The sequence below is a fragment of the Eleutherodactylus coqui genome, chromosome 2 (genome assembly GCF_035609145.1).
Source record: "Eleutherodactylus coqui strain aEleCoq1 chromosome 2, aEleCoq1.hap1, whole genome shotgun sequence".
In the NCBI taxonomy this organism is placed as follows: domain Eukaryota; kingdom Metazoa; phylum Chordata; class Amphibia; order Anura; family Eleutherodactylidae; genus Eleutherodactylus; species Eleutherodactylus coqui.
This window is the reverse complement of record NC_089838.1, coordinates 179,213,176-179,236,904: the sequence shown is the minus strand read 5'-3', so window position 1 is coordinate 179,236,904 and position 23,729 is coordinate 179,213,176. Positions and strand designations below refer to the sequence as shown.

The 23,729-nt window shown below is 41.7% G+C and overlaps 1 protein-coding gene across 1 annotated transcript in view; it reads left to right on the top strand.

Moving 5' to 3' along the window:
* The window catches only part of HGF (hepatocyte growth factor), a 169,272-nt gene that overhangs the window by 80,844 nt on the left and 64,699 nt on the right, over window positions 1–23,729 (top strand). The window contains exons 7-8 of the mRNA XM_066592010.1: window positions 2,753–2,871; window positions 11,777–11,942. Coding sequence (XP_066448107.1) covers window positions 2,753–2,871; window positions 11,777–11,942 — 285 coding nt within the window. The remainder of the gene's footprint in view (window positions 1–2,752; window positions 2,872–11,776; window positions 11,943–23,729) is intronic.

Genomic DNA, 23,729 nt, shown 5'->3' with positions numbered 1-23,729 from the left:
ATAGTATTAAACTATACTGTGATCTGACAGGAATTCTATCAAGCCATGCCTTCTATTAGCAATAGCACTGGAGGTACTACTAGAGGTTAATCCAGGGATTAGTCTAGCTGCCATTAGGGAGCCGGGAAGGAGTTTTTTTTCCCCGGAAGGGCTAATTGGCTTCTGCCTCTTGTTTTTTTTTTGCCTTCCTCTGGATCAACAAGGAGGTTTAATCAGGCTAACTAGATGGACATTGTCTTCATTCGGCTTAACATACTATGTTCAGACGCTCCCAAGCTGTTATTCCTAACTTTCCGATAGGTGGTGATCCCAGTGTATCCGAGAATGGGAATCTTGTATGTCCCCACGTGAATGGCAGTTGAACATGTGCACTGCTGTTTCATTCATTTCAATGGCACTTCCAGATATGGCTGGGCACTTGAACTCATCTGTCTCTGGTAGCAACTCTGAAATGAATGGATGTATTCTTAACTGCCATTCCATTCATACAAGGTCTGCCAGACCCCTGTTCTTAAAATTAGTGGAGGTCTCAGCGGTAAAGATATTCCTCTTTCTTCAGTTAGGGGATAACTTTAAATGTTGGCACAGACCCTTTTTTGCAACTGTGCAGTATCTATCTATCTATCTATCTATCTATCTATCTATCTATCTATCTATCTATCTATCTATCTATCTATCTATCTATCTATCTATCTATCTATCTATCCGTCCATCCTTGAAAAGATTAATCATATCTGAAGCAAGATAATTTCGTGATTGTAAAATACTTTAAACAAATCGTCAACAAGTCTACTGACCAATGAATTCAGATATAGGCTATTTTGGAATTTAGATTTACTATCTTTGACTTCCCTTCCAAAAATAATTAGAACCAGAGCTATTTGACAACTGTGCATTTCACTCTCCAGTAGTTTGCTATCTATACAGCAGCTTGATGATTGGCTATGCAACATACATTAAAAGAAATAACCTTGATCCTCATGATGCTGATTTCAGTATAAAAAATATTTAACTTTTTGCAATCTCACCGTCAGAGTTAAAGCTTACATGTCATTGATATGAATGGGCACTGTATAATGTTCAATTTTCCTGTGGTGGCTCTGCAAGGAAATTGAACACTAAGGGTACCTTCACGCATAGCGAATTTGCTGCAGGCTTGCTGCAGCAGAAAAAGAACAGCAAATACACATCAAATCCATATGTAAATGGTGTGGATGTTTCTATGGTTTTACTTGCAGATCTGCTGTAGATTTGAACTCTTGTGTTTCAAGGATTAAACTCCACAGCATAGAACCACAACAGAAATAGGCGTACTACCAGTTTAGAATCCACAGTATCTTTCAAAAACACTGCAGATTAATCAGAGAACTTTTCCACACCATGTTTAGGAGATTTTTGAAATCTCCTCCACATTGCTTGTACTATAAATACTAAGGAATTTCTGCAGAAAAATCCACTGCAGAAATTCTATAGTATTTATGCAACGTGTGAAGCCAGACTTATTGTCAGTTTTCCCCACAGATTACAGATGATTACTGGGGGCCCAGAAGAAGGACACTTTGTGTTAAACTTTTTGTCAAGGCAGCCTTCTAAGGTTAGGGTCATATCAGCTTTTCATATTCTGGTAAAACATACAGGATGTTTTGTATCATTTTTTAAGAAAAAAAAAAGACTTTTTTTTACCGGAAACAGAAAACTTTAAGAGCAGCAGTCTTTTTTCTGACTAATCTGTTGCATCAGTTTGAGTCTGTTTGTATTCATTTCTTAAGGATCCATTTTTTCACATTATTAATAAGATTTCATTCATATCTGCTTCTGAGGCTCAATTAGGAACCTGCATTGAAGATTCCATCAACAGTACTGGGAAAACGCCGTACACCATGACAGAAACCAGACAGATGCTATTATAGTCAATGGGGTCCATTAGGGACCATTGATGTCTGGCACATAATGGATCAGAGTTTAGGATCTGTTTTTTTTAATAGCTCAGAAAATCAAGACTGTCTTTGTGTCTATCCTTTTAAAAAATGGGTGCTGATGGGAATTTACCAAACTGAGACAAATGAACCCTTTTAATACATGGCAGAAGCCCTATTAAAACTGTATAAATCCATTAAGAGATCCTTTTGAATAAATAAAAAGGTCTTTGCAGCAGCATAGCCAAACATGATGTGAGCATACCCTAAGAAGTAGGTATTGCCCAAAGCAGAATGTCTCTTCAATTGGTTTCTCCCAGTATTACTCATAGTTCTTGCAGTAAATAACTGTCTTCTACAGTATAAGCAATTATAGCAACACTCTTAACTATTTTTTTTAACACTGAAACATAAATATCTACTGTAACTAAAGTTCTTTCTTTGCTTAAAGAGTGGATATTTTTTATAAAGCAACTCTGACTAGAATACCATCCTGATGGTTAATGTATTGCTTCATATGACATTGACCTTTGAGTCTTATATTTTAATGCATGATTGCTTTGATTTTAACAAGAAGAACGATAATAACAGGAGTGATTTAAAAAGAAATAATGACCTTAATCCTCTTAAAGCCCAAGTAGCAAGCAGAAGATCACAAATCTCATTACCGGTTGAAAGGATGGGTTTTCCTCCTGTTATCATCAGCTTTCCTAATGAGTTGAAATACCATGCTGTGTTTATGAAACCCACACCTAATTGGGTACTTTAAGAATGAAAGGTGATCTGGGTCTGTCAGTCTCCTTGGATGACACATGTGTTCATTTTTTTAACTGCAGATATCCTAACAAGGGTTTGAATGATAATTACTGCCGCAATCCTGATGGCAAGGCAAGACCATGGTGTTACACGCTTGACCCTGACACCCCATGGGAGTTCTGTGCAATTAAGCCCTGTGGTGAGTAGTGACCAAATATATCCCTCTGTGTGGCTTACTTTATCTTTATTAGCATACCAGACTGCAAATACACAGTAGTAAAGATTGGTTTAACTTTACTTCTAACTTTTAAGTAAAACACATTTGCAAATCAAAATTTAATTTTACATTTTACTTGACTAGATATCACAGGCACAACTTTACTATTGCATGGAAATGAAGTATTCTTTATAAAAGGCAAAGCCTATTGATTGTGACTAGAGATGAGCGAGCGTACTCGCTAAGGCAAACTACTCGAGCGAGTAGTGCCTTATGCGGGTACCTGCCCGCTCGTCTCTAAAGATTCGGGTGCCGGTGGGGGGCGGGGAGTGGCAGAGGAGAGCGGGGAGGAACGGGGGGGGGGAGATCTCTCTCTCACTCCCCCACCCCCCGCTCCTCCCTGCTCACTCCCGCAACTCACCGCTCTCCCCCGCCGCCACCCAAATCTTTAGAGATGAGCGGGCAGGTACTCGCATAAGGCACTACTCGCTCGAGTAGTTTGCCTTAGCGAGTACGCTCGCTCATCTCTAATTGTGACTCATTTCATGACAAGTATGCAATCCCAAAAAAGTATGTTCCCCCCAAAAAATCTGTGCTCCTCCTGAAAAAGTATGTACTGCCTTCAAAAAGTATGTACCCCCCCAAAAGAATTTGCCACACCCAAGAAGAACAATTTGATAATGTAAATGTTGTCCATGAACCAGCGCAAGACAGCTCAATTGTGATTTACTATTGAAAATGCAGCAGAAAACACTGCGACATGCTATGCACCACATTTAAGATGTTTTTTTAGACACTTTCAGATACTTTTTTCATCATATCTGAAAAAGGAGAGTAGCTTTGTGGGAAAGTGCATGGTTTTGGTGAATGGCACGTGGCCTAAATGCAACCATGCACACCAGAATTTGGAGCAAAAGCCAAGGCAAAACGTAGCCAAGTAATAGGTGGTATAAACTAGAGAGTCTCAAAATGTGCCATATTTATCATCCAGCATGATCCACTGTGATAAACTCACACATTTTAAGACTGTCTTGTTTAAGTTTGTGCTGTTTAATTATTAGGGCTGTTTTACACGAGCATATATCGGCCACAGTTTAACCGCCAACCGATATACACTACGATGTGAGGAGTAAAAACTCATGAACAGATGCACAAATCTAATGTTTGTGCATCCGTTCAGACAGAATGGGCCCCGGCACATATAAGCCGAGGCTGCCATGCCATTGAGCCTTCCCTCCCCCTCGCGGCTCACCTCCTCCCTCCTCCACATCGGCTGCTTACAATGGGAGGAGACGGGGTGGCGCTAAGTACTACCCTGCCCGACCTTCTCACATTGCTGGCTGCGGACAAGGTGCAGGGAAGGGGCAGGAGCTCTGGCTTTTAGCTCCACCCCATCCCGTCTCCTCCCATTGCAATCAGCCGGAAGGGAGGAGAGAAGAGGGAGGGAGTTTAGCAGTCACGCTGCTAAACTCCCTCCCACCTCCCTTCTCCTGCTGCTGTCATTGGCTCCCATATGAGCCCATGCAGCAGCCGATGTATTCCGGCCCGACGTAAAAACGCCCAGCGCTATATTGGCCGGCTGGGCGCTTTTAGATTGCGGGAATATGGCCATGTGATCTGATGCATTGGAATCCAATGCATGAGATCACAGCGTATATTGGCTGACCGTGAAAATGGCAGGCCGATATACGCTCGTGTGAAAGAGCCCTTAGACTGTATTAGTAAATCTACCAAAGAAATCTTTCAATGTTGATGACTGATTTGTAAATAATTGCAAAACATTCATGCATGATAAGAAACAATAAAAAACAATAAAGAGTAAACAGCAAAAGAACAAAAAAAATCTAAAAACCTAACTCCCACAAAACAATAAAACTATAACAAAATACTCTGAAACCCATGGAAAAACCAGGAGGTCTATATTTTTTGCACTAGGAGGATTATTATCCTGCAAACGTGCCTGTATTGTGTATTTTAATGTTTTATGAAAAATTAAAGAAATGACAACAGATTTTGGAGCCCCTTGTAATTTTTTTGCACAATGGGCTTTATAACTAGCTAGCTTGTTACCCGTGACTTCGTCCATGTGGAATTTGTTTTTTTCCATCTAATCTGTTTTTTGCTGTATATTGAAACATAAACAGTTGAACTAGTGAAAGGAATATAACTGCAATCTGCTGTCAGCATAGTTCTGTACACTGCATTTTTGGTCTTGTCATCTTTTGTAAGTAAACCATTTCTTACATATCTGAGGTAAAATAAAAGTTGTGCTGTGATTTCTTGGTATTTCTTATACTGGTGAGGTAAAATTAAAGCTGCACTGTGATTAGTTGCTATGGGCAACCCAGACTTTCTTTAACGCTTTAGTGACGGCCCCATTGCCTTTTTACGTCCTAACTAAGTGGGCTTTAATCCTAGAGGACGTAAAAACATGCATCCTCTTTGGATTAATGCCCTCTTAGCTGAGGACGTGACAGCTCCATGCTGTCGGTGCCCGCAGGTAGCCGACAGCATGGAGCTGTCATCCTGGGCTGCAATGGATAGCGCCGATCGCAATAAAGTGAGAAAAAGTTTTTAAAAAGTTAGATATTCAGCTGCCCTGATGGATTGGATCCATCAGGGCAGCTGAGATTACTCACCCGCCTTGTCGGAGGTGTCCGGCGGTGCACTGGTCCTCCGGGACCCGTCGCCGCTCTTCTGCGCATGTGCGCCAGACGTAGGATATCACACGCATGCGCAGAAGGCCAGGAGCCCCGGCAAATTTAAAATCTTCTGGCTCCCGGCTCCTGAAGGTAGCAGGGAACCAGGAGAAGTCACCGGGGACTGCGGTGAGACATCCCTGGGCCCAGGATCACCGCTATCCAATGGATAGCGATCACAAAAAAGTTTAAAAAAGTAAAACAAAGTGCCAGTTTCACCTCTTCTCATGGATCCGATCCATGAGGGGATGTGAAAATACTCACCTCGGGTCCTCCGCAATGTCCTGGTCTTCTAGGACCCGAAGACCCCTAAGGCCCCGGATTTATCCACGGACCTTACCCCAACTTCTGCGCACGTGCCAGTCGCCAAAATGGCAGACGCAGGAGCAAAAGCTGTGGATTGCCAGGGTAATTTAAAATCTCCCTGCTCCTGGCTACAAAACGTAGCTGAGAGCCTGGAGATTTCACTCCAGGCTTGATAAAGACTTCTAAAGTCGAAACGTCGCCAGCTGTATGGAGCAATAAAACTCTCTATTTTGTTTGCTACACCATTGATGCTGCCACTGCTTCTCTATTTTGGACAAATTACACTGGGGATTAAAGATCCATTGTCCCTTAAGTGGCTGCTGCATTATGCATTTACCATAACCTCTGCACTCTTTTGTGCATATCGAGGTGTGCTGTGGGACTCTCTTTGTGCTACAATGTTATGTTAGTGACCCGTCTGTGTTACTGGTGGTCAGGTGTGTCTGTTAGTCTTGACTGTTGCATTTGTCAGTCATGGCTTATGTCTCTGTATTCCGTCCTATGTCTGATCCACCCATCCACTAGTTATTGGATGCCCAGTTCTTGTTCTGTATGTCTACCTGTCCATTGGTGGGGGGACGGTCGATCCGTATCCTGCCCCCTTTGACCATTGGTAGGTGGATGTTAGGGCTTTGTCGTGTCTGTTTGTCTCACAACTGTTGCATTTGTTTCTGGTGGTGCTCAGAATGTAGCGTTTTTGCATGCATTGTGTGGAGCGTATTACCCTGTATTCCCTGAATATGGTTTGGGCATCTTCTGTCCCTCCCCTCCTTGCGTTTTGGGGTGCATGCATAGAGTAATTTGCTGTATGGTGTCCACACAGGTTTCTCCCTTTCCCTTGGCAGGTGCGGCCTCCAAACATCAGATGTTCTTGTGCGTGGTGCAGGCTGGTGTTGCCAGCCATGTTGTTCCTTGTATGCCAGGTGTGTGATGCCTGGCACTCCTTACTCTTGTACAGTGTGTGTGGTGGCTTCATACAGCTTTGGTTGTATTGGTGGCATGCATGACTTCTGATGGTGTTAATTTGTTATGTTATGCAATATGTTGTCTTTATGTTGTGCTGACTTACTCCTGGGTATGACACTGTCTGTATTAGTATTTCCTTCTCCTGCTGACCACCTGCCATCTGCACTAGCCTTGTACGGATAAATTCTGTGCATGCTATGTCAGCAGGAGGGATTTCCATCTTTCCCTTCTCGACTGTGCACTCTTTTTTCAGATTTCTGTGATTGAGGCCAGTTGAATAAGGCGCAGAGGTTCTGTTTAGAGGTGCACAATTTGTGAATCCTTCTTATTTGCCATCTTTGCTATGGTGTCAGGGCCTTTTTAGATAAATCCTGTACACGTGCGTGGTTTGGAGGAATTGCTAAAAAGAATTTTATGCCTTAAGGTTCCAGAGGCCCTTTTTTAAGGGGGGGGGGGTAGTGTCACGTCTATCTCCTGAGACCTGTGGTTCTGCAGGTGCTCTGGAGTTCTCCTGCTCAGGTGTGGGGGATTGTGCTGGCTGGGCGTGTGTGTGTGTCTCCAGTCAGCCAATCACTCTTGGTCAGTACACATAAAGCTGTCTTTCGAGGTGTGGGTGTGTTCAGCTTTCTCTGTTCTAATTTCTGTGTATGATGTGAGCAGGTTCTATGTGTGGTGGCTACAAGAAAGGTTTGTGTCTTATGGTTTTGTTTGGTTATGTCACTGGACTCCTGGTTAGTGTAGGGACTAGTGGTATAGCCAGGAGCCATGATGTGGCCTGCTAGCTTCCATATTTTGATCAAAATGTCAACTAACACCTGGCATTTATAGCATTTACATATACTACTAATGGTTGCTTGTTTGCTGCTGTGTGGTGTGATTATGGCTTTGTGTATTCTTATTCTGTCCAGTTGTGCCTGTTGGTGGTGGCATGTGTATGTGTCCTATCCAGGGTGCGTGGGTTCCTAGGAACAGCAGAGGCCCAGATCCAAAGACCGCTGGGCTGCCCTTTATTGGGGCGATGTCCCAGCTGATGTAGGTCTGTGTCATTTATCCTAGTAGAAGATAGGGAGAGGTGTTATTCTGTGGTAGTTTACCCAGTGTTTCCTATCAATCTTGGTAACGTTCGTGTGGGCCCAGTGCTCACTAGCCCACACGAACGTAACACCTTCAACACACTTCTTGTATTTACAGTATAGCAAGAAGGGCAGTGTCGTGCTCCTTCACTTAGGGCATATGATCACAAGAGGGGAAGACAATTTGATGTACCAAAGCGTCACACAAGAACACTTTTATAATGGTCAGTACTAAATGATAAACACAGTGTAGGAATAACTGACTTTTAGCAGGTTTCTGCTAAAAATGAGCCAGATGTATATTGCCATGGGTCTTTTTCCTTCTTTTATCATCTTGGACTTACTCATGATTCTAGAACAGACTAGGGTCAGTTTTTAGTCAGACCTAATCTGGCTGGTGTAGGGTGAATTGTTAAGTACGGTTTCTGTACCTTTATGCCGTCTCTCTTCAGGTACTTAGGCCTCTGCTGTACCTTTCTAATCTTTGCCAGTTGACTTCTAGTCACTTTGGGTATATCCTCTTATTGACTCTGGTTTGCTGAGCGATTGTCGCTGAGTGACTATTGAGGGGTGTCTTCCGAGTATATTGTACTGCTCTATAAGCAAACCTTTAGCAGTACTGGTATATAGTCACTCTAATGTGGTTCTCCTAATATACTTATGACTGCTAAGTAACAATGGTTGGGATAATAACCATACTCCAGTCTAAGTTTATGGGGTTGCTCCACACCGACCTATTATCGATCTAGTGGGGTGTTGTGCACCTCATATAGGCACTCATATATAGCCAAACATATAGGTATCAATCAACATCTGGTTTATTTTTTTGCACTAAGTGAAGCAGCACAAGACTGCCCTGCTCGCTATACTGTAAAAACAAGAAGCGTGTTGACTGTGTGTAGATTCTTGTTATCCTCCCCAAGATCCATTATTGGACAAGTGGGGACCTGGCTTTGTTTGTGAACTTTTATATTGTCTGTTGTACGTTTGTCCGTTACCTAGTTTATATTTTAATAGAACCAATAAAAGTTATTTTTTGTACTGTATATACACTTTCATGCCAAAAGCCATGGAATAACAGTATGTAAATCAATTATTAAGTGGTGTTACCTCAAAGTGATGCTTGGGAACATCCACACCTCTGTAAGTTGTGAGGTGTTATCTTGTGAGTAAGGCCAGCATGTTCACAGCAAGGTGACATGAATTATCAGAGTTTGAAGGAGGCATACTAGCGGATGCCAGACAGATAAGACATTCTATTTTTGAAGTAGTGCAGGCATGTAAAATGCCTCAATCCACAGTTTCACGTGTGTACAGGGAATACATTACAGAATGCATTACCACCCACAGCGGACAGTGCAGTGGCCACTGACAGATGAATAATTAATTATAGCAACCAGCAGCATCTAGCTAGAATTATCAGTAAGAGCAGACAAGTGACTCTGGCTGAAATTACATATACACTCAATGCAGGAGGCCCCACAAGCATATTCCACAGGTAAGTGCATCATTCTTCAGTTCCTATGGGATATGGGAGCAGAAGACCCACCAGAGTGCCTCACCTGGGTTTGTGAGATTGCTAACTGGCCCCTAGAGAACTGGCAACATGTGCTGTAGTCCGATAAGTCATGTTACCAGTTGTTTTGGATTGATGTCAAGGTTTTGTATGTGGTGGAGACTCCATAAAGCAATGGATCCCAGTTGTCAACAATGCACTGTGCAGACCGCTGGTGGTTCCATAATGGTGTGGGTTTTGTTTTCATGCATGGCTTGAGTTCACTAGTCTGCCTAAACATATGATTGACCAGTGCTTGCTACATTTTACTGCTTGGTGAACTTTTGCAGCCCTTCATGGACTTCATGTACCCCCTTAATAATGGGATATTCCAGCAGGATAATACATCATTCCATCAAACCGAAATTGTCCAGAATTAGTTCCAGGAGCAGTCTGTGGAGTTCCTCGGAATGTTGTGGCCTGCATGTTCACCCAATGAGCCCAACTGGGATGCAGTGAAGAGGTCTATTCACACCTGAGATTCCGCACTTATAAACATCATGTAGCTGTGGTTGGCTATCCAAATGGCATGACTCAACATCCCTCCAGAAATGTTCCATCCACTTGTGCAATTTATGCCACTTTGAGTTGCTGCGCTTTACCAAGTTAGTGGGGGTCCTACACAATACTAATTCATGTCTCATGACTTTTGGCATGTCAGTGTACATTATGCAAAATTATTTTGGGATCTGGTCTGGTGTGACATATCAATGCCTAGCTATGTGTTACATTGTTTTTGAGCCTGTAAAGGTTAAAGCTTTTACCTTTACAGGCTCAAAAAGTGTGTCTTTATATGACATAAAAATGTGTCTTTATATGACATTTAACATAACATTTACTTAGAACTGGTAAATGTTCATGCTTGAGGGGGGCTTATTCAAATATTTGCTATGGGGCCCAACTATTTCTAGTTGTGCACCTGATTGTGTTCTATTGGTTGGCAGCATGGCTCTTGCTAGTTTGAGCTGCCAGTCAATTACAGGAGGGCACTAGGGCAGGCCAGGGACAATAAGGCAATAAAGCAACTTGTCATTGGAGGGCAAAGTTGAAGTGGGCCAGCTGGCTACAAGGCAGGACTATGCTTTTCTGCCATTTTATAAGCCGAGTTCTGAAAATGTTTTTTTCACTGAAAGAGTAGTAGATGCTTGGAGCAAACTTTCAGTTATGGTTGGAAATTCAACAGTACATGACTTTAAACATGCCTGAGATAAATATATATCCCAAGAATAAAATATAAAGGAAATAATATGAGTAGACTAGATGGACCATGTGGTCTTTTTTCATCTCAGTCTTCTGTGTTTATTAGACTATGTTGTTTGCATTTTCCAGAACAAAATAGTACTTGACATAATATCCAGTAAATGAACACACTGTAGAAATGATCTGGCATGCCTTACAATAGGATTGCCAAAACAAATATTATAATGCATCTGACAATATCATGGATTACAATGTGAACTTGTATACCAGATTTTTAAGCGCTATGGGAGCAGCTGCCCATTAAATGGTATTGTGTCTTTATTTTGACTTAGAAGAAAGATTTGAGGCCTGTTTGTGACCTTGGAAAGAAGCTGCGTCAACAGATTCGGTCACTTCTAATGTGCTATGCTATGGTTTCCCTTTATCTGCCTGTGCTAATCAGCACCAACCAACAATGAGCTTGTCGATCGTCACTCGTTAATAATGTCTACAAAGGGAAATGATCAACTGTACGGGGCTGAATAGTCATTAATATGATTGGTCATCCCCATACAGCTATCATTGGTCAGCTGTGTATCTTCCTGTTTACACAAGAAGATGTGCAGCTGACCAATGAGCATTTTTATATTTGCATAAAACCAGAAAAGAGTGTGGGAATACACACTGATCTATAAATTACAATAAATTTATTAAAAACTCTACTGATGTGACAACAGCAATGATTTGAGCAGCAATATTACATGGCCTGATGATCAGGCAAATGTTCTTATTTGATTATTGGGCATGTAAAAGGGTCTGTACAGGGCTTTTTGAATTTTTACTATTGATGACATGTCTCCAGGGCAGGTCATCAATGGATAAACGGACGGGTCCATTCTCAGGATTCCTACTAGTCAGCTAATTCTCAGTGCCACTGCCACTATGGACAGTGCAGGAAGCAGATCATACTATCCATAACACAGTGGCCTGGGCAGGTATTGGAAGCACATGTCTCATTGAATTCAAGTCTTCTGCCCTCAATAAATGCAACAAGCATACTTTAATTCAAACAAGTGAGATAGCACTTTACTAATGTCATTATATTTCAGCACATCGCGTCATCGACCCCACAAATATAACAACAGATTGTGTAAAGAGTCAAGGAGAAGGCTATCGAGGAACTGAGAGAACAACATACAATGGCATTGTGTGCCAGCGATGGGATTCCCAGTTTCCACATCAACATAATTTTACTCCAGAAAACTACAAATGCAAGTAAGAAAATTATTTTTTACAAATATGTATCTGATGTATCTAGGCTCTGCAGAGGGACATTATATAAGTAGACACATTCTATTCATTTCTTCTGCTAGCTGAACTACTGAGAATTGGACATAGGAAGGCTTCGATTTCATCATACTTATAGAATTACATTGGAAGTACTGTAATTTGTGATGATAGATTATTTAATACAGATGTTCCTCAGGCCTTACCCGAGTCATCTTTGCATGCCTCCTTCATTGCCTGACATATAGCAACATTCTTTGTGTCAAGAGAGTTGCTGTAGATCATAGTAAAGAAGAACTTAATCTATCCAATAAGATTGGTTAGAGAGACTACTTGGTGAAGTTAAACATCTTATTGTGTTGCTGCAGCAAATATCAGTTACCCAAATGTCAGAGGTGGTTTAACAAGGATCCATTTTATGAGGAAATTAAATAGATGATACTCTAGACCTGTATTATGGAATGGCGGCCTGTTTACTGTGAATAGAGGCGGGCGTGCTGGAACAACCCCTGGCTGACTCTACCACCATTAACTCAGTGATGATTGCTCCTGTCTAAAAACACAGGAACGATCATCGCTGGGATGACCTCTTGGGCATCTGCGCCCGACAAGTCATCTTGTGTAAAAAGGCCCTCAGTAAGAGAAAACACACAGCAAAAATCATATCGACAATGCAACAAATTAAAAGTAACTGCATTAAAGGGGTTGGACCACAATTTCAAGTTTTAGCCATAAGATAAGGATTAACTTGCTGACTGAGGGGGTCTCACTGCTGAGGCACCTTTCGATCTCCAGAACAGGACTTCCGAGTCCCACATTGCCTGTCACTGCAGTGGTTGCTTCTCCCCTTTGCAGTAACATCACTGTGAGTGGAGTCCTGATTAAGCATGTGCAGTCAGCGCTCCATTCATTTCAATGGGCCTGATGCAAATACCCAAGCAACTGTCGCTCAGGTATCTCCACAATCCCATTGAAAGCGAAAGGAGTGATAGTGTCCTCATCACTGCAGGGGGTACACTAACACCACTGCAGGGGATACACTAACCCCACTGCAGGGGGTACACTAACCCAACAGTGAGAAAGATGGGAGGCATCGGGCCTCCGTTCTCAGAACTGGCAGGGAAAAACTGTGGATAGGGGATAACTTGCAATTGTGGAACTCTAGTTTGGTAATATAGCTCAGTCTAATCAAAATGAATGGAGCCGTGCTTCAATACTACAGCCAATTGACAATACGTTTGCTATTCCTGACCATTTTTTTTCTAGCCTGTAACAAGCCCATTTAGCTTTATTTATATAAACTCCAAAAAATACTTAACGCCTTAAGGACACGGCCTATTTTGGCCTCAGCAAGTACAGATTGTTTTTTTTCATTGTTGCTTTTCAAAAGCCATAACTTTTTTATTCTCTTGGTGACGTAGCCATATGGAGTATGTTTCTTGTGCAATGATTTGTATTTTTCAATGGCACCATTTTGCGGTACATTTGACCTATTAGATCATTCTAATTAACTCTTTAATGGGGAATGGAAAAAATGCATTATTTCTATTGTATTTTCACTTATTAAATTTCATGATTTCACCGCGTGGAATAAATAATGTCGCCTCTAATCTACGAGTTACAATGGTTACTGCAATATCAAATATTTAGTTTTTTTTAATGTTTTTCTACTTTTGCACAATCAAAGCCTGTTGCATAGAAAAATAATTTTTTTCTTACATTGCTATCTATTCACAGAGCTATAATAATAATTTTTCTGTTGATGAAGCTGTATGGGAGCTTATGTTTTGCAAGGGCAAGCTGTAGGGTTTCTTTTGTACTATTTTGAGGTACACTCAACTTTGTGATCCCTTTTATTTAATCTTGAAAGCAAATGACAAATTACTATATTTTTTAAGTTCTTGAATCTTTCAACATATTTTTAAGATTTTATTAAACTTAATTTTTTTTGTCTCACTACGGGATTTGACAATGGAATTAGTTGATCGCCTGCCTAGCACACTGCAACGTCTGTATTGCCATGTACTATACAGTCATACTGACCATTAAGCTTAGTAAACTCTGCCTCTGGGCACAGCAACCAGTTACAGTCCTTGATCATGTCGCAGGGGAAGATGGGTTGATAGCAATACCTAAGGGATTAAATTACCAAGATCAGAGCTCATCACAGCAATTAGAGCGGAAGCACAACAATGTTTGTCAGATAAGCTCTTGCCTCTGATCTCCTGGTTACAGTGGCAGTAATTAAGAGATCTTATGACGTATATATCTGGCATTGAGTGGGAATAAAGCCCACTCATTATGGACATATATGTCATATAGATGGAAAAGCGAAGAGAAAAATTATTTTTGGTACTTACAGTCTCAGAAGAAAATAAATGGACCTTTTTGTAATTACTGGGGTTTCAGCATTGATTGCTAATGAAAATGGTTTGTTACCTAAGTCACAATGTAACTAAACTAATGACACACAAAACAGTTGTACCATCCATGTCTTTTATTGAGCACAGTAAGTAAACATCCATAGTGCATGGAGAAAAAGAGTAAGTGAACTTCTGTGTTTATGAGTTATCTAAAAGCTAATTGGCAAAGATGTTTCACCTAAGAAGATCAAATTAAAAAAAATTGTGAGTTTCACAGGTGCTTTGCCCATTAAATAAAGGCACATTAAGTCTAGTTATTGAGAAATCTGTTCTTTTCAAGAAAACTTGAATAGTGTGAACTATGCCTTTATGCTTTTAGGAGATTTCAGAAGACATATTATAAAGACATGAAGTTGTCAAAGGCTACAAAGCATTGCTAAAGACCTGGGTATATATCAATCCATAGTAAGAAAAATGATCTATAAATGGAAACATTTCAGGATCGTTGATACTCTTCTAAACATAGGTGTTCTATTAAAATCACTCCAAAAACACATTGGACAGTCTCGAAAGAGGTGAGAATAAAACCCCAAAACTAACAGCAAAAGATTTAAAGAAGACTTTACAAACTGCAAAAAACCTACACTACCGTTCAAAAGTTTGGGGTCGCCCAAACAATTTTGTGTTTTCCATGAAAAGTCACACTTATTCACCACCATGCGTTGTGAAATGAATAGAAAATAGAGCCAAGACATTGACAAGGTTAGAAATAACGATTTGTATTTGAAATAACATTGTTTTTACATCAAACTTTGCTTTCGTCAAAGAATCCTCCTTTTGCAGCAATTACAGCATTGCACACCTTTGACATTCTAGCTGTTAATTTGTTGAGGTAAGCTTGTGAAATTGCACCCCACGCTTCTAGAAGCATCTCCCACAAGTTGGATTGGTCGGATGGGCACTTCTGGCGTACCATACGGTCAAGCTGCTCCCACAACAGCTCAATGGGGTTCAGATCTGGTGACTGCGCTGGCCACTCCATTACCGATAGAATACCAGCTGCCTGCTTCTGCTGTAAATAGTTCTTGCACAATTTGGAGGTGTGTTTAGGGTCATTGTCCTGTTGTAGGATGAAATTGGTTCCAATCAAGCGCTGTCCACTGGGTATGGCATGGCGTTGCAAAATGGAGTGATAGCCTTCCTTATTCAGAATCCCTTTTACCCTGTACAAATCTCCCACCTTACCAGCACCAAAGCAACCCCAGACCATCACATTACCTCCACCATGCTTAACAGATGGCGTCAGGCATTCTTCCAGCATCTTTTCATTTGTTCTGCGTCTCACAAACGTTCTTCTTTGTGATCCAAACACCTCAAACTTGGATTCATCTGTCCACAACACTTTTTTCCAGTCTTCCTCTGTCCAATGTCTGTGTTCTTTTGCCCATCTTAATCTTTTTCTTTTATTGGCCAGTCTCAGATATGGCTTTTTCTTTGCCACTCTGCCCTGAAGCCCAAAATCCCGCAGCCGCCTCTTCACTGTAGATGTTGACACTGGTGTTTTGCGGGTACTATTTAATGAAGATGCCAGTTGGGTACCTGTGAGGCGTCTGTTTCTCAAACTAGAGACTCTAATGTGCTTATCTTCTTGCTTAGCTGTGCAACGCGGCCTCCCACTTCTTTTCTACTCTGGTTAGAGCCTGTTTGTGCTGTCCTCTGAAGGGAGTAGTACACACCGTTGTAGGAAATCTTCAATTTCTTAGCAATTTCTCGCATGGAATAGCCTTCATTTCTAAGAACAAGAATAGACTGTCGAGTTTCAGATGAAAATTCTCTTTTTCTGGCCATTTTGAGCGTTTAATTGACCCCACAAATGTGATGCTCCAGAAACTCAATCTGCTCACAGGAAGGTCAGTTTTGTAGCTTCTGTAACGAGCTAGACTGTTTTCAGATGTGTGAACATGATTGCACAAGGGTTTTCTAATCATCAATTAGCCTTCTGAGCCAATGAGCAAACACATTGTACCATTAGAACACTGGAGTGATAGTTGCTGGAAATGGGCCTCTATTCACCTTTGTAGATACTGCACAAAAAACTAGGCATTTGCAGCTAGAATAGTCATTTACCACATTAGCAATGTATAGAGTGCATTTGTTTAAGGTTAGGACTAGTTTAAAGTTATCTTCATTGAAAAGTACAGTGCTTTTCCTTCAAAAATAAGGACATTTCAATGTGACCCCAAACTTTTGAACGGTAGTGTATGTTCATGTGTTCACTATTAGAAAAACACTGAGCAAGAATGGTGTTTATGGAAAGACACCACAAAGAAAGCTTTTGTTTGTCAAAAAATATGCAATTTGTCTTGAGTTTGTCCAAGACCACACGGATGTTCCGCAATAGTTTTAGGGAAGCATTCTATGGACAGATGAGGCAAAAGTGAAACTTTTTTTAGCACAAATGCACAATACTATATTTGGAGAAAAAAGAAAAGTGTATACCAACAACAAAATCTAATTCCAACTGGAAGTACCTTCATGATTTTGGACTGCTTTGCTTCCTCGGACCTAGACACGTTGAGGGAACAATTAATTCTAAGATGAAACAAAACCTTTTACAGGAAAATATTAGGGCAGCAGTCCATGACTTCAAGCTGAAGAAACAGGGCATGCTAAAAAACAATGGCACAAAGCACACAAGTAAATCAACTACGAAATGGCTTAAGAAGATTTTTGTTTTGGAATGGCCAAGTTCTGATGTTTACCCTATTGAAATTCTGTGGCATGACTTGAAGAGAGTTTTGCACACAAGACATTCCAGGTATATTGATGAACTGAAACACATTTTCAGGGAGGAATGGTACAAAATATCTCCTCAGCATTATAAAAATCTTCTTTGCTGCTACAGGAAACTTTTGATGGGGGTGATTGTTTTTAAAAGGGGATCTACAGATCTAGTAAAAGAAATTACTTTTTTCTCTCTACACTGCGGATGTCTGCTCAATGTGTTCAATAAAATACATGAAAGTTTTTGTATGCTATTAGTTTAATTAGATTGTGCTTATGTATAATTGTGAGTTAGAGGAAAAAATCTGACAATATTTCATTAGTAACCAGTGCAAAAATCCAGGTAATTCCAAACAATTCTCATTCTTTATTATGCAACTATATAAACATTGTCTATCAAAAAAATATGAATTCCTTGTTTTTAACAAAATAAACCAATAATATGTCTTGGATAAAGACTGTGGACACATGACACTGAATACTGATCAGGGCGGAAAAATTGTATGCACAAAAGTGACTTTTTAAAAACTGCTCACTTACAAAAAATTCAATCTCAACAATGTCGTAAAAATAGCAGTTTATTCCTAAGCAAAGAAATAACACTGTCAAAATGTTACTTTATATCCCATGTGAATTATTAGAAAATATATATTTAGCACTGCTTAATGTTTAATATGAAATCGTCCCACATATTAAGCTTTTGTGAAATCAGTCAATTTCTATTTTTGATCTTAGGCTGCATAAACCAGGACACTCATTATTTTAGTCGGGCGAATTACTCTACTATAACATAATTGCCTGAATACAGAAAGATGAAGTTGTGCCTTTGAGTAAAATAAAAACATGATGTTATTAGCGGGCTTAAAATTGTGATGCTTAATGAGTTTTGGCTGTGGAAGATATATTGCACAACGTTCAGTAATATTGTATGTGGAACCCAAACCTCCATTAAAACACATAAGATAAAGTAAGGTAATTTTATGGGTGGAAATGTCAAACAGAGGAGCTGATTGTTGGGCAGATATGTTGATTATATTGTAGAGTAAACCCCTTATGAAATATTATACTTAATAATTATGACTGGATGTGCACCATGATTACTTTATGTTTTGAAATTATGGGGGCATTGCTAAAACATCAGCTTGTTGGGCTTGTAACTGTTTGATATTTTTATTATGTGGCATGAATACTCACGCTTCTCTAACAAATACTACTTGCTTATTTTACATTGGACTGAAAGGGGAATATACAGGCAGCAGTTAAAATTAGACTAGTTTGTGGATGTGGACCTGCTATGCCACTGACTGTTTTGGCTTTAGGCAGCTACTGAAAGTTGCTCTAAGGGGTCATATAGTTTTCACCCTTCAACTCCTTTTTAAGGATACTATCTTTGCTGCAGGGAACTCCCAAGTCATTTCCCCAACAGTAGTCTCACTGCAGTGGCAGCTGACCTTAGCTGGTGAAGTTACCAAAATGTGATATTAAAGGGACAGGCAAGGACGTAGTTTGTATAACAGGCCAAGGTCAGTATGGGTGGCATTCATGCAGTATGAAGAATCAGGCTGCATGTCAGGGCAATTTTTAATCAGGTAAGACACAGTCAGAAAACAGACTGAGGTCAGGATAAGCAGGAATCAAGAAACCTGAGTAGTAAAGCAGAGAGTGAAAATTAAGAAGCAAGTAGATACTGGAAAACCATCACTTAGATCACTATGAATCTTATTGCTCAGGTATCCTCCAGTTGAAGAAGGTGCTTTTATGGGTGAAGGAGACAGCTGGAAGGATAATAGGGCATTTGCTGTACAACAGGTGCAGAGGATGCCGATGTCTGCAACCAATGGGAGGTGGAGGTTTAGGAGAGGCACCGCTAGCCATGGCTGCTGGCCATTACAGCTAGAGCCTGTTTTCTTCATATAAAGTTCGCAGCATCAATATAGTTATTAGAATTTTGAACATTTTGCCTGTTTCATAAGATGTTATATTGTTTAATGTTGTATTATAGGTGGTGGCTAGTTCTCCTAGAGATTTAATTATTTTATGATTTACTTATATGAGCTCAGAGTGAGGTTGGGGGAGAAACCAAGGTGAGAGAAGGTAATGAGAAATACTGAATACCTGAGCTCAGATGTCATATTTGTCCTGGACTGCTGACAAAGCCATGTGTGTATGGTACCGGAGCAGTCAGGAAAGGTGTATATGCTTGCTACTAAGGTGGCTTAGATGCAGGAGCAGACTGAACAAATGTATAGCAGTCAGAGCAAGGCACTCTGAGCCCCTCTAACAGCACCCAACTTGAAGCTGGCACCGTCCTGAAAGGGACAACCCCACTACTTGCATGAAGCCAAGTCCAGAGTGAGAGGATAACTAGAGTACAGAAACCGGGAACAAACAGTAACTGACAACACATAAAATACAAGAATACACAGGGTACAAAACAAACAGGAACACAGGAAACTAACCAGAAGACAGGAGCCAGACAACAGACAGGTAATCTGAGGGTGATTACTAGACCAGAGATACAGAAATATAACCAGCGCTTTCAGCCAGGAAGAGCTGGATTACATAGGGAAAGGGGAGAAGCTGATTGGCCGTCAGAGCTGTCAATCAACACAGACAGCACAGCAGCTGACATAATTAATAAACCAACTGGTCGACTGACAGAGCTGTCAATCACCAGCCACTACCTCAGCTAACAGCAGCAGGGATTATTAACCTTAACTATTCTGGACAGGAGATATTAACCCTAACTAGTCAGGATAGAACTGCAGAAAAGGTGTGCTGGCAGTGATGTGACACCAGAGGAGTGTATGGTGATGCGATAGAAAAGGAGCATGCATAAGCAAATAATAGAGGTGTAGCTACTAGAAATAATAGGTAAGCAGAAACAATAATCTGTCAGAGTAGAGTAGAAAAACACAGAGAACAACCTCATCTTAGACACTGAGTTAAAAAAAGAAAGGAAATACAGCCACCATCAGACTGAAGCTCGTTTCAGCTGCTGATGTTCAAGAACTGTACTTCCTCCTTAGTAAAACATGAGTTTTCTAGCCTTCTCAGTGTGTCTGGACTGATTAATAATTTGGAGTTACACACTGCCACAAAAACCACCTATGCCAGGGGACAGTAACTGTTAGTGCACCGTAACATCAACCCCATTATTTCACTGTGTAATAGACCGACTTTGGGTGCTACCAATTTGTTATTCAGTGGCAAACCAGCCACCTGAAGCATCGTCCACATCTGGATGCATCACATAACCGGTACTACCCGGCTGCTGTTATGCAGTCTGGCATTTTTCCATGCAGGGCTATTTCATCCAGGATTTTTGTTTAACCCCTTAACGAGTGCCCCATCGGGAAACTACGTCCTGCCTAAGTGGGCTTTAATCCTAGAGGACGTAGTTTTATGCATCCTCTTTGGATTAAAGCCCTGCAGGCTCTGGACGTGACAGCTGCATGCTGTCGGTGCCCGCAGGTAACCGACAGCATGGAGCTGTCATCCCGGGCTGTGGGCAGTCCCCCCCCCCCTGTCATTGCGATCGGCGCTATCCAATGGATAGCGCCGATCGCAATAAAGTAAACAAAACTGTGTAAAAAGTCAGATATTCAGCTGCCCTGATGGATCGGATCCATCAGGGCAGCTGAAAATACTTACCTGGCTTGTCCGCGGTGTCCCCCGGAGATCTGGTCCTCCCGGACCCGCCGCCGGCCTTCCGCATGCGCGCCAGATGATGACGTCATGTGCATGTGCAGAAGCCCGGAAGCCCCTGGCAAATTTAAAATCTCCTGGCTCCCAGCTCCTGAAGGTAGCTGGGAACCAGGAGGTGTTACCGGGGACTGCTGTGAAAAAGTAAAAAAAAAGTAAAGTTTCACCTCCCCTCATGGATTGGATCCATGAGGGGAGGTGAAAATACTCACCCCCGGTCCTCAGCAGTGTCCCAATGTCCCGGGTCATTGACATCGGGCGCGTGCACAGAGGGGCTCGAGTCCCGGGAAATTTAAAATCCCTCTGCTCCAGGCTGCCATGTGTAGCCAGGAGCAGAGGAATGTCACTGCGGACATAATCACTGTCATCCAATGGATGACAGTGATCATGTAAAGTTAAAAAAAAAGTGTAAAAGTAAAAAAAAATTTTAAAAAAGGGGGTAAAAAGTAAAAAAAAAAAAGTGTAAAAAGTAAAAAAAAAAGTTTAGTAAAGTTAAAAAAGCTTGCGTTTCATCTCCCCCCACGGATCATATCCGTGAGGGAGGATGAAATGACGTACCTAAGGCCCGCGCATTTATCTGCAGACCTTACCCCAGCTTCTGCGCACGCCGCCAAAATGGCAGACGCATGCGCAAAAGCCGTGGATTGCCAGGATAATTTAAAATCTCCCTGCTCCTGGCTACAAACCTTAGCCGAGAGCCTTCACGGGGGGGGGGGGGGGGGGGAGGGCGAGGCGCGGTGAGCGGTTCCTGATCACGTGTTCGCCGTTATCCAATGGATAATGGCGATCACGTAAAAGTTAAAAAAAGCTGAAGGTTCATCTCCCCTCACCGATGCGATCGGTGAGATGAGTTGATTCTTTTTACCGGAGTCCTCCGTATTTGCACACCGACGCGATCCTCCTCCGTGAACTTTCCCGGATTCTGCACATGTGACCGCCGGCAAAACAGCGGACACATGCGCAGGAGTCGGGGAGCCCAGGAAACTTAAAATCTCCTTACTCCCAGCGACCAATGGTCACCGTGAGCCTGGAACAGTGACAGGTGGCCTCGTTTAGCGGTCCCCGGTCATGTGATAAAAAGGTAGCGATCTACCTTTGGCCGGTCTCACATGACCGGATAGGAATTACGGATTCCGGTAATACGCAGATCAATCGCATTGGATTACACAATTCCGCTCACATTAGCGGGTCGGAATTGCGTAATCCACTCACAGAAAAGAGAACGCAGCAGGTTCTATTTTACTGCGGATATCAGCAACATAGAGCCCATTGTGCTCCATGGTCGTGGATATACCCACAGCCCATACGCAACTACGTTGTATACTGGCTGCGAGTACCCGTGTCATCGCTAAGCGACGGTGCGGGAAATGCGAACAAAAAAAAAGTTCTGCTCATGACCGCCTGTGTGAGTACGCAGTTAAGCGCAGTACATTACGCGGCCGTACACAGGGTCAAGGCCGGGCGTTATTCAGACCGCTAACTGTAATCCGTAATTTACAAGAAGCCCCAGGAACGTTCGCCTTCATGCAGTTCCAGGAGCAGCTTGTTGAGCGTCTTCTGTGTGAGACCGCCGCACCTCAGCAAGATTACGGAGACTCACAGTGTGCCACTTTTTACACCCCATATCTGCCACAGAGGTCAAGAAATGACCCCCAAAAAGCATGAGAGGAGGGGGGATACCCGGTTTTATTGCCCCATGTACCCATCCCAACCAGCTTCCGTAATTACCCCTGTCTTTGGAAATACTACACAGTTCACATTATTACTTTTATCTAAGATGTGGGGAACGCCGAAAAGGGCAGAGGATTTTTTTAAGGTGTCAATTTTTATTCCGTACAAGTGGGCAATGGGGCCTGGAATTTATTCAGTTGTACCCTTCAATCCAACGGGTGTTCCCTCCATTATAGGCCTTGTCATGTGCCCTGTAAGTAGATTAGGGCCACAATGGGTATGTTTTTGAACACGGGACAAACGGGGGGATCCATTTCAGGGTGGACGTCTTCATTCCTATGTACACTGTACAAAAAAAATAGTTTTTAAATTGACAAAATTGCTTAAAAAATGAAAATCGTAATTTTTTCCCTCTGCTTTGCTTAGATTTATTCAAATACTGTGAGGTCAAAATACACAGTACACCCCTAGATGAATTCGTTAAGGGGTCTAGTTTTTAAAATGGGGTCATTTGTGGGGGTTCTTTATCGTTTTGGATGCTCAATGGCTCTACAAGTGGGCAATGGGGCCTGGAATTTATTCAGTTGTACCCTGAAATCCAACGGGTGCTCCTTCCATTATAGGCCTAGCCATGTGTTTTTTAAGTAGATTAGGGCCACTAGAGGTATGGTTCTGAACACGGGACAAACAGGGGTATCCATTTTGGGGTGAAAGTCTTCATCCCTATGTGTGCTGTACAAAAAAAGCAGTTTTTAAAATGACAGAATTGCTGAAAAAACGAAAATCACTTTTTGTTTCCTTTTGCTTTGCTTGAATTCATTCAAAAACTGTGGGGTCAAAATATGCAGTACACCCCTAGATAAATTCGTTAAGGGGTCTAGTTTTCAAAATCGGGTCGCTTGTGGGGGTTCTCTTTGGTTTTGGCCGCTCAAGAGCTGTACAAAAGTGCTATGGGGCCTAAAACGCCTTCAAGGAAAATTTGTTCTGAAAACCACGACTACTCCTTTCGTTTTGGGCCCCGTTGTGCATCCAGACATAAGATTAGGGCCACAATGGGTATGTCTCTGAACACGGGAGAAACAGGGGTATCCATTTTGGGGTGCAAGGCTTCATTCATGTGTGTGCTGTACAAAAAAAGCTGTTTTTAAAATGACAGAATTGACAAAAAAACGAAAATCACAATTTTTTCCTTTTGCTTTGCTTGAATTCATTCAAAAACTGTGGGGTAAAAATGGGCAGTACACCCCTAGAT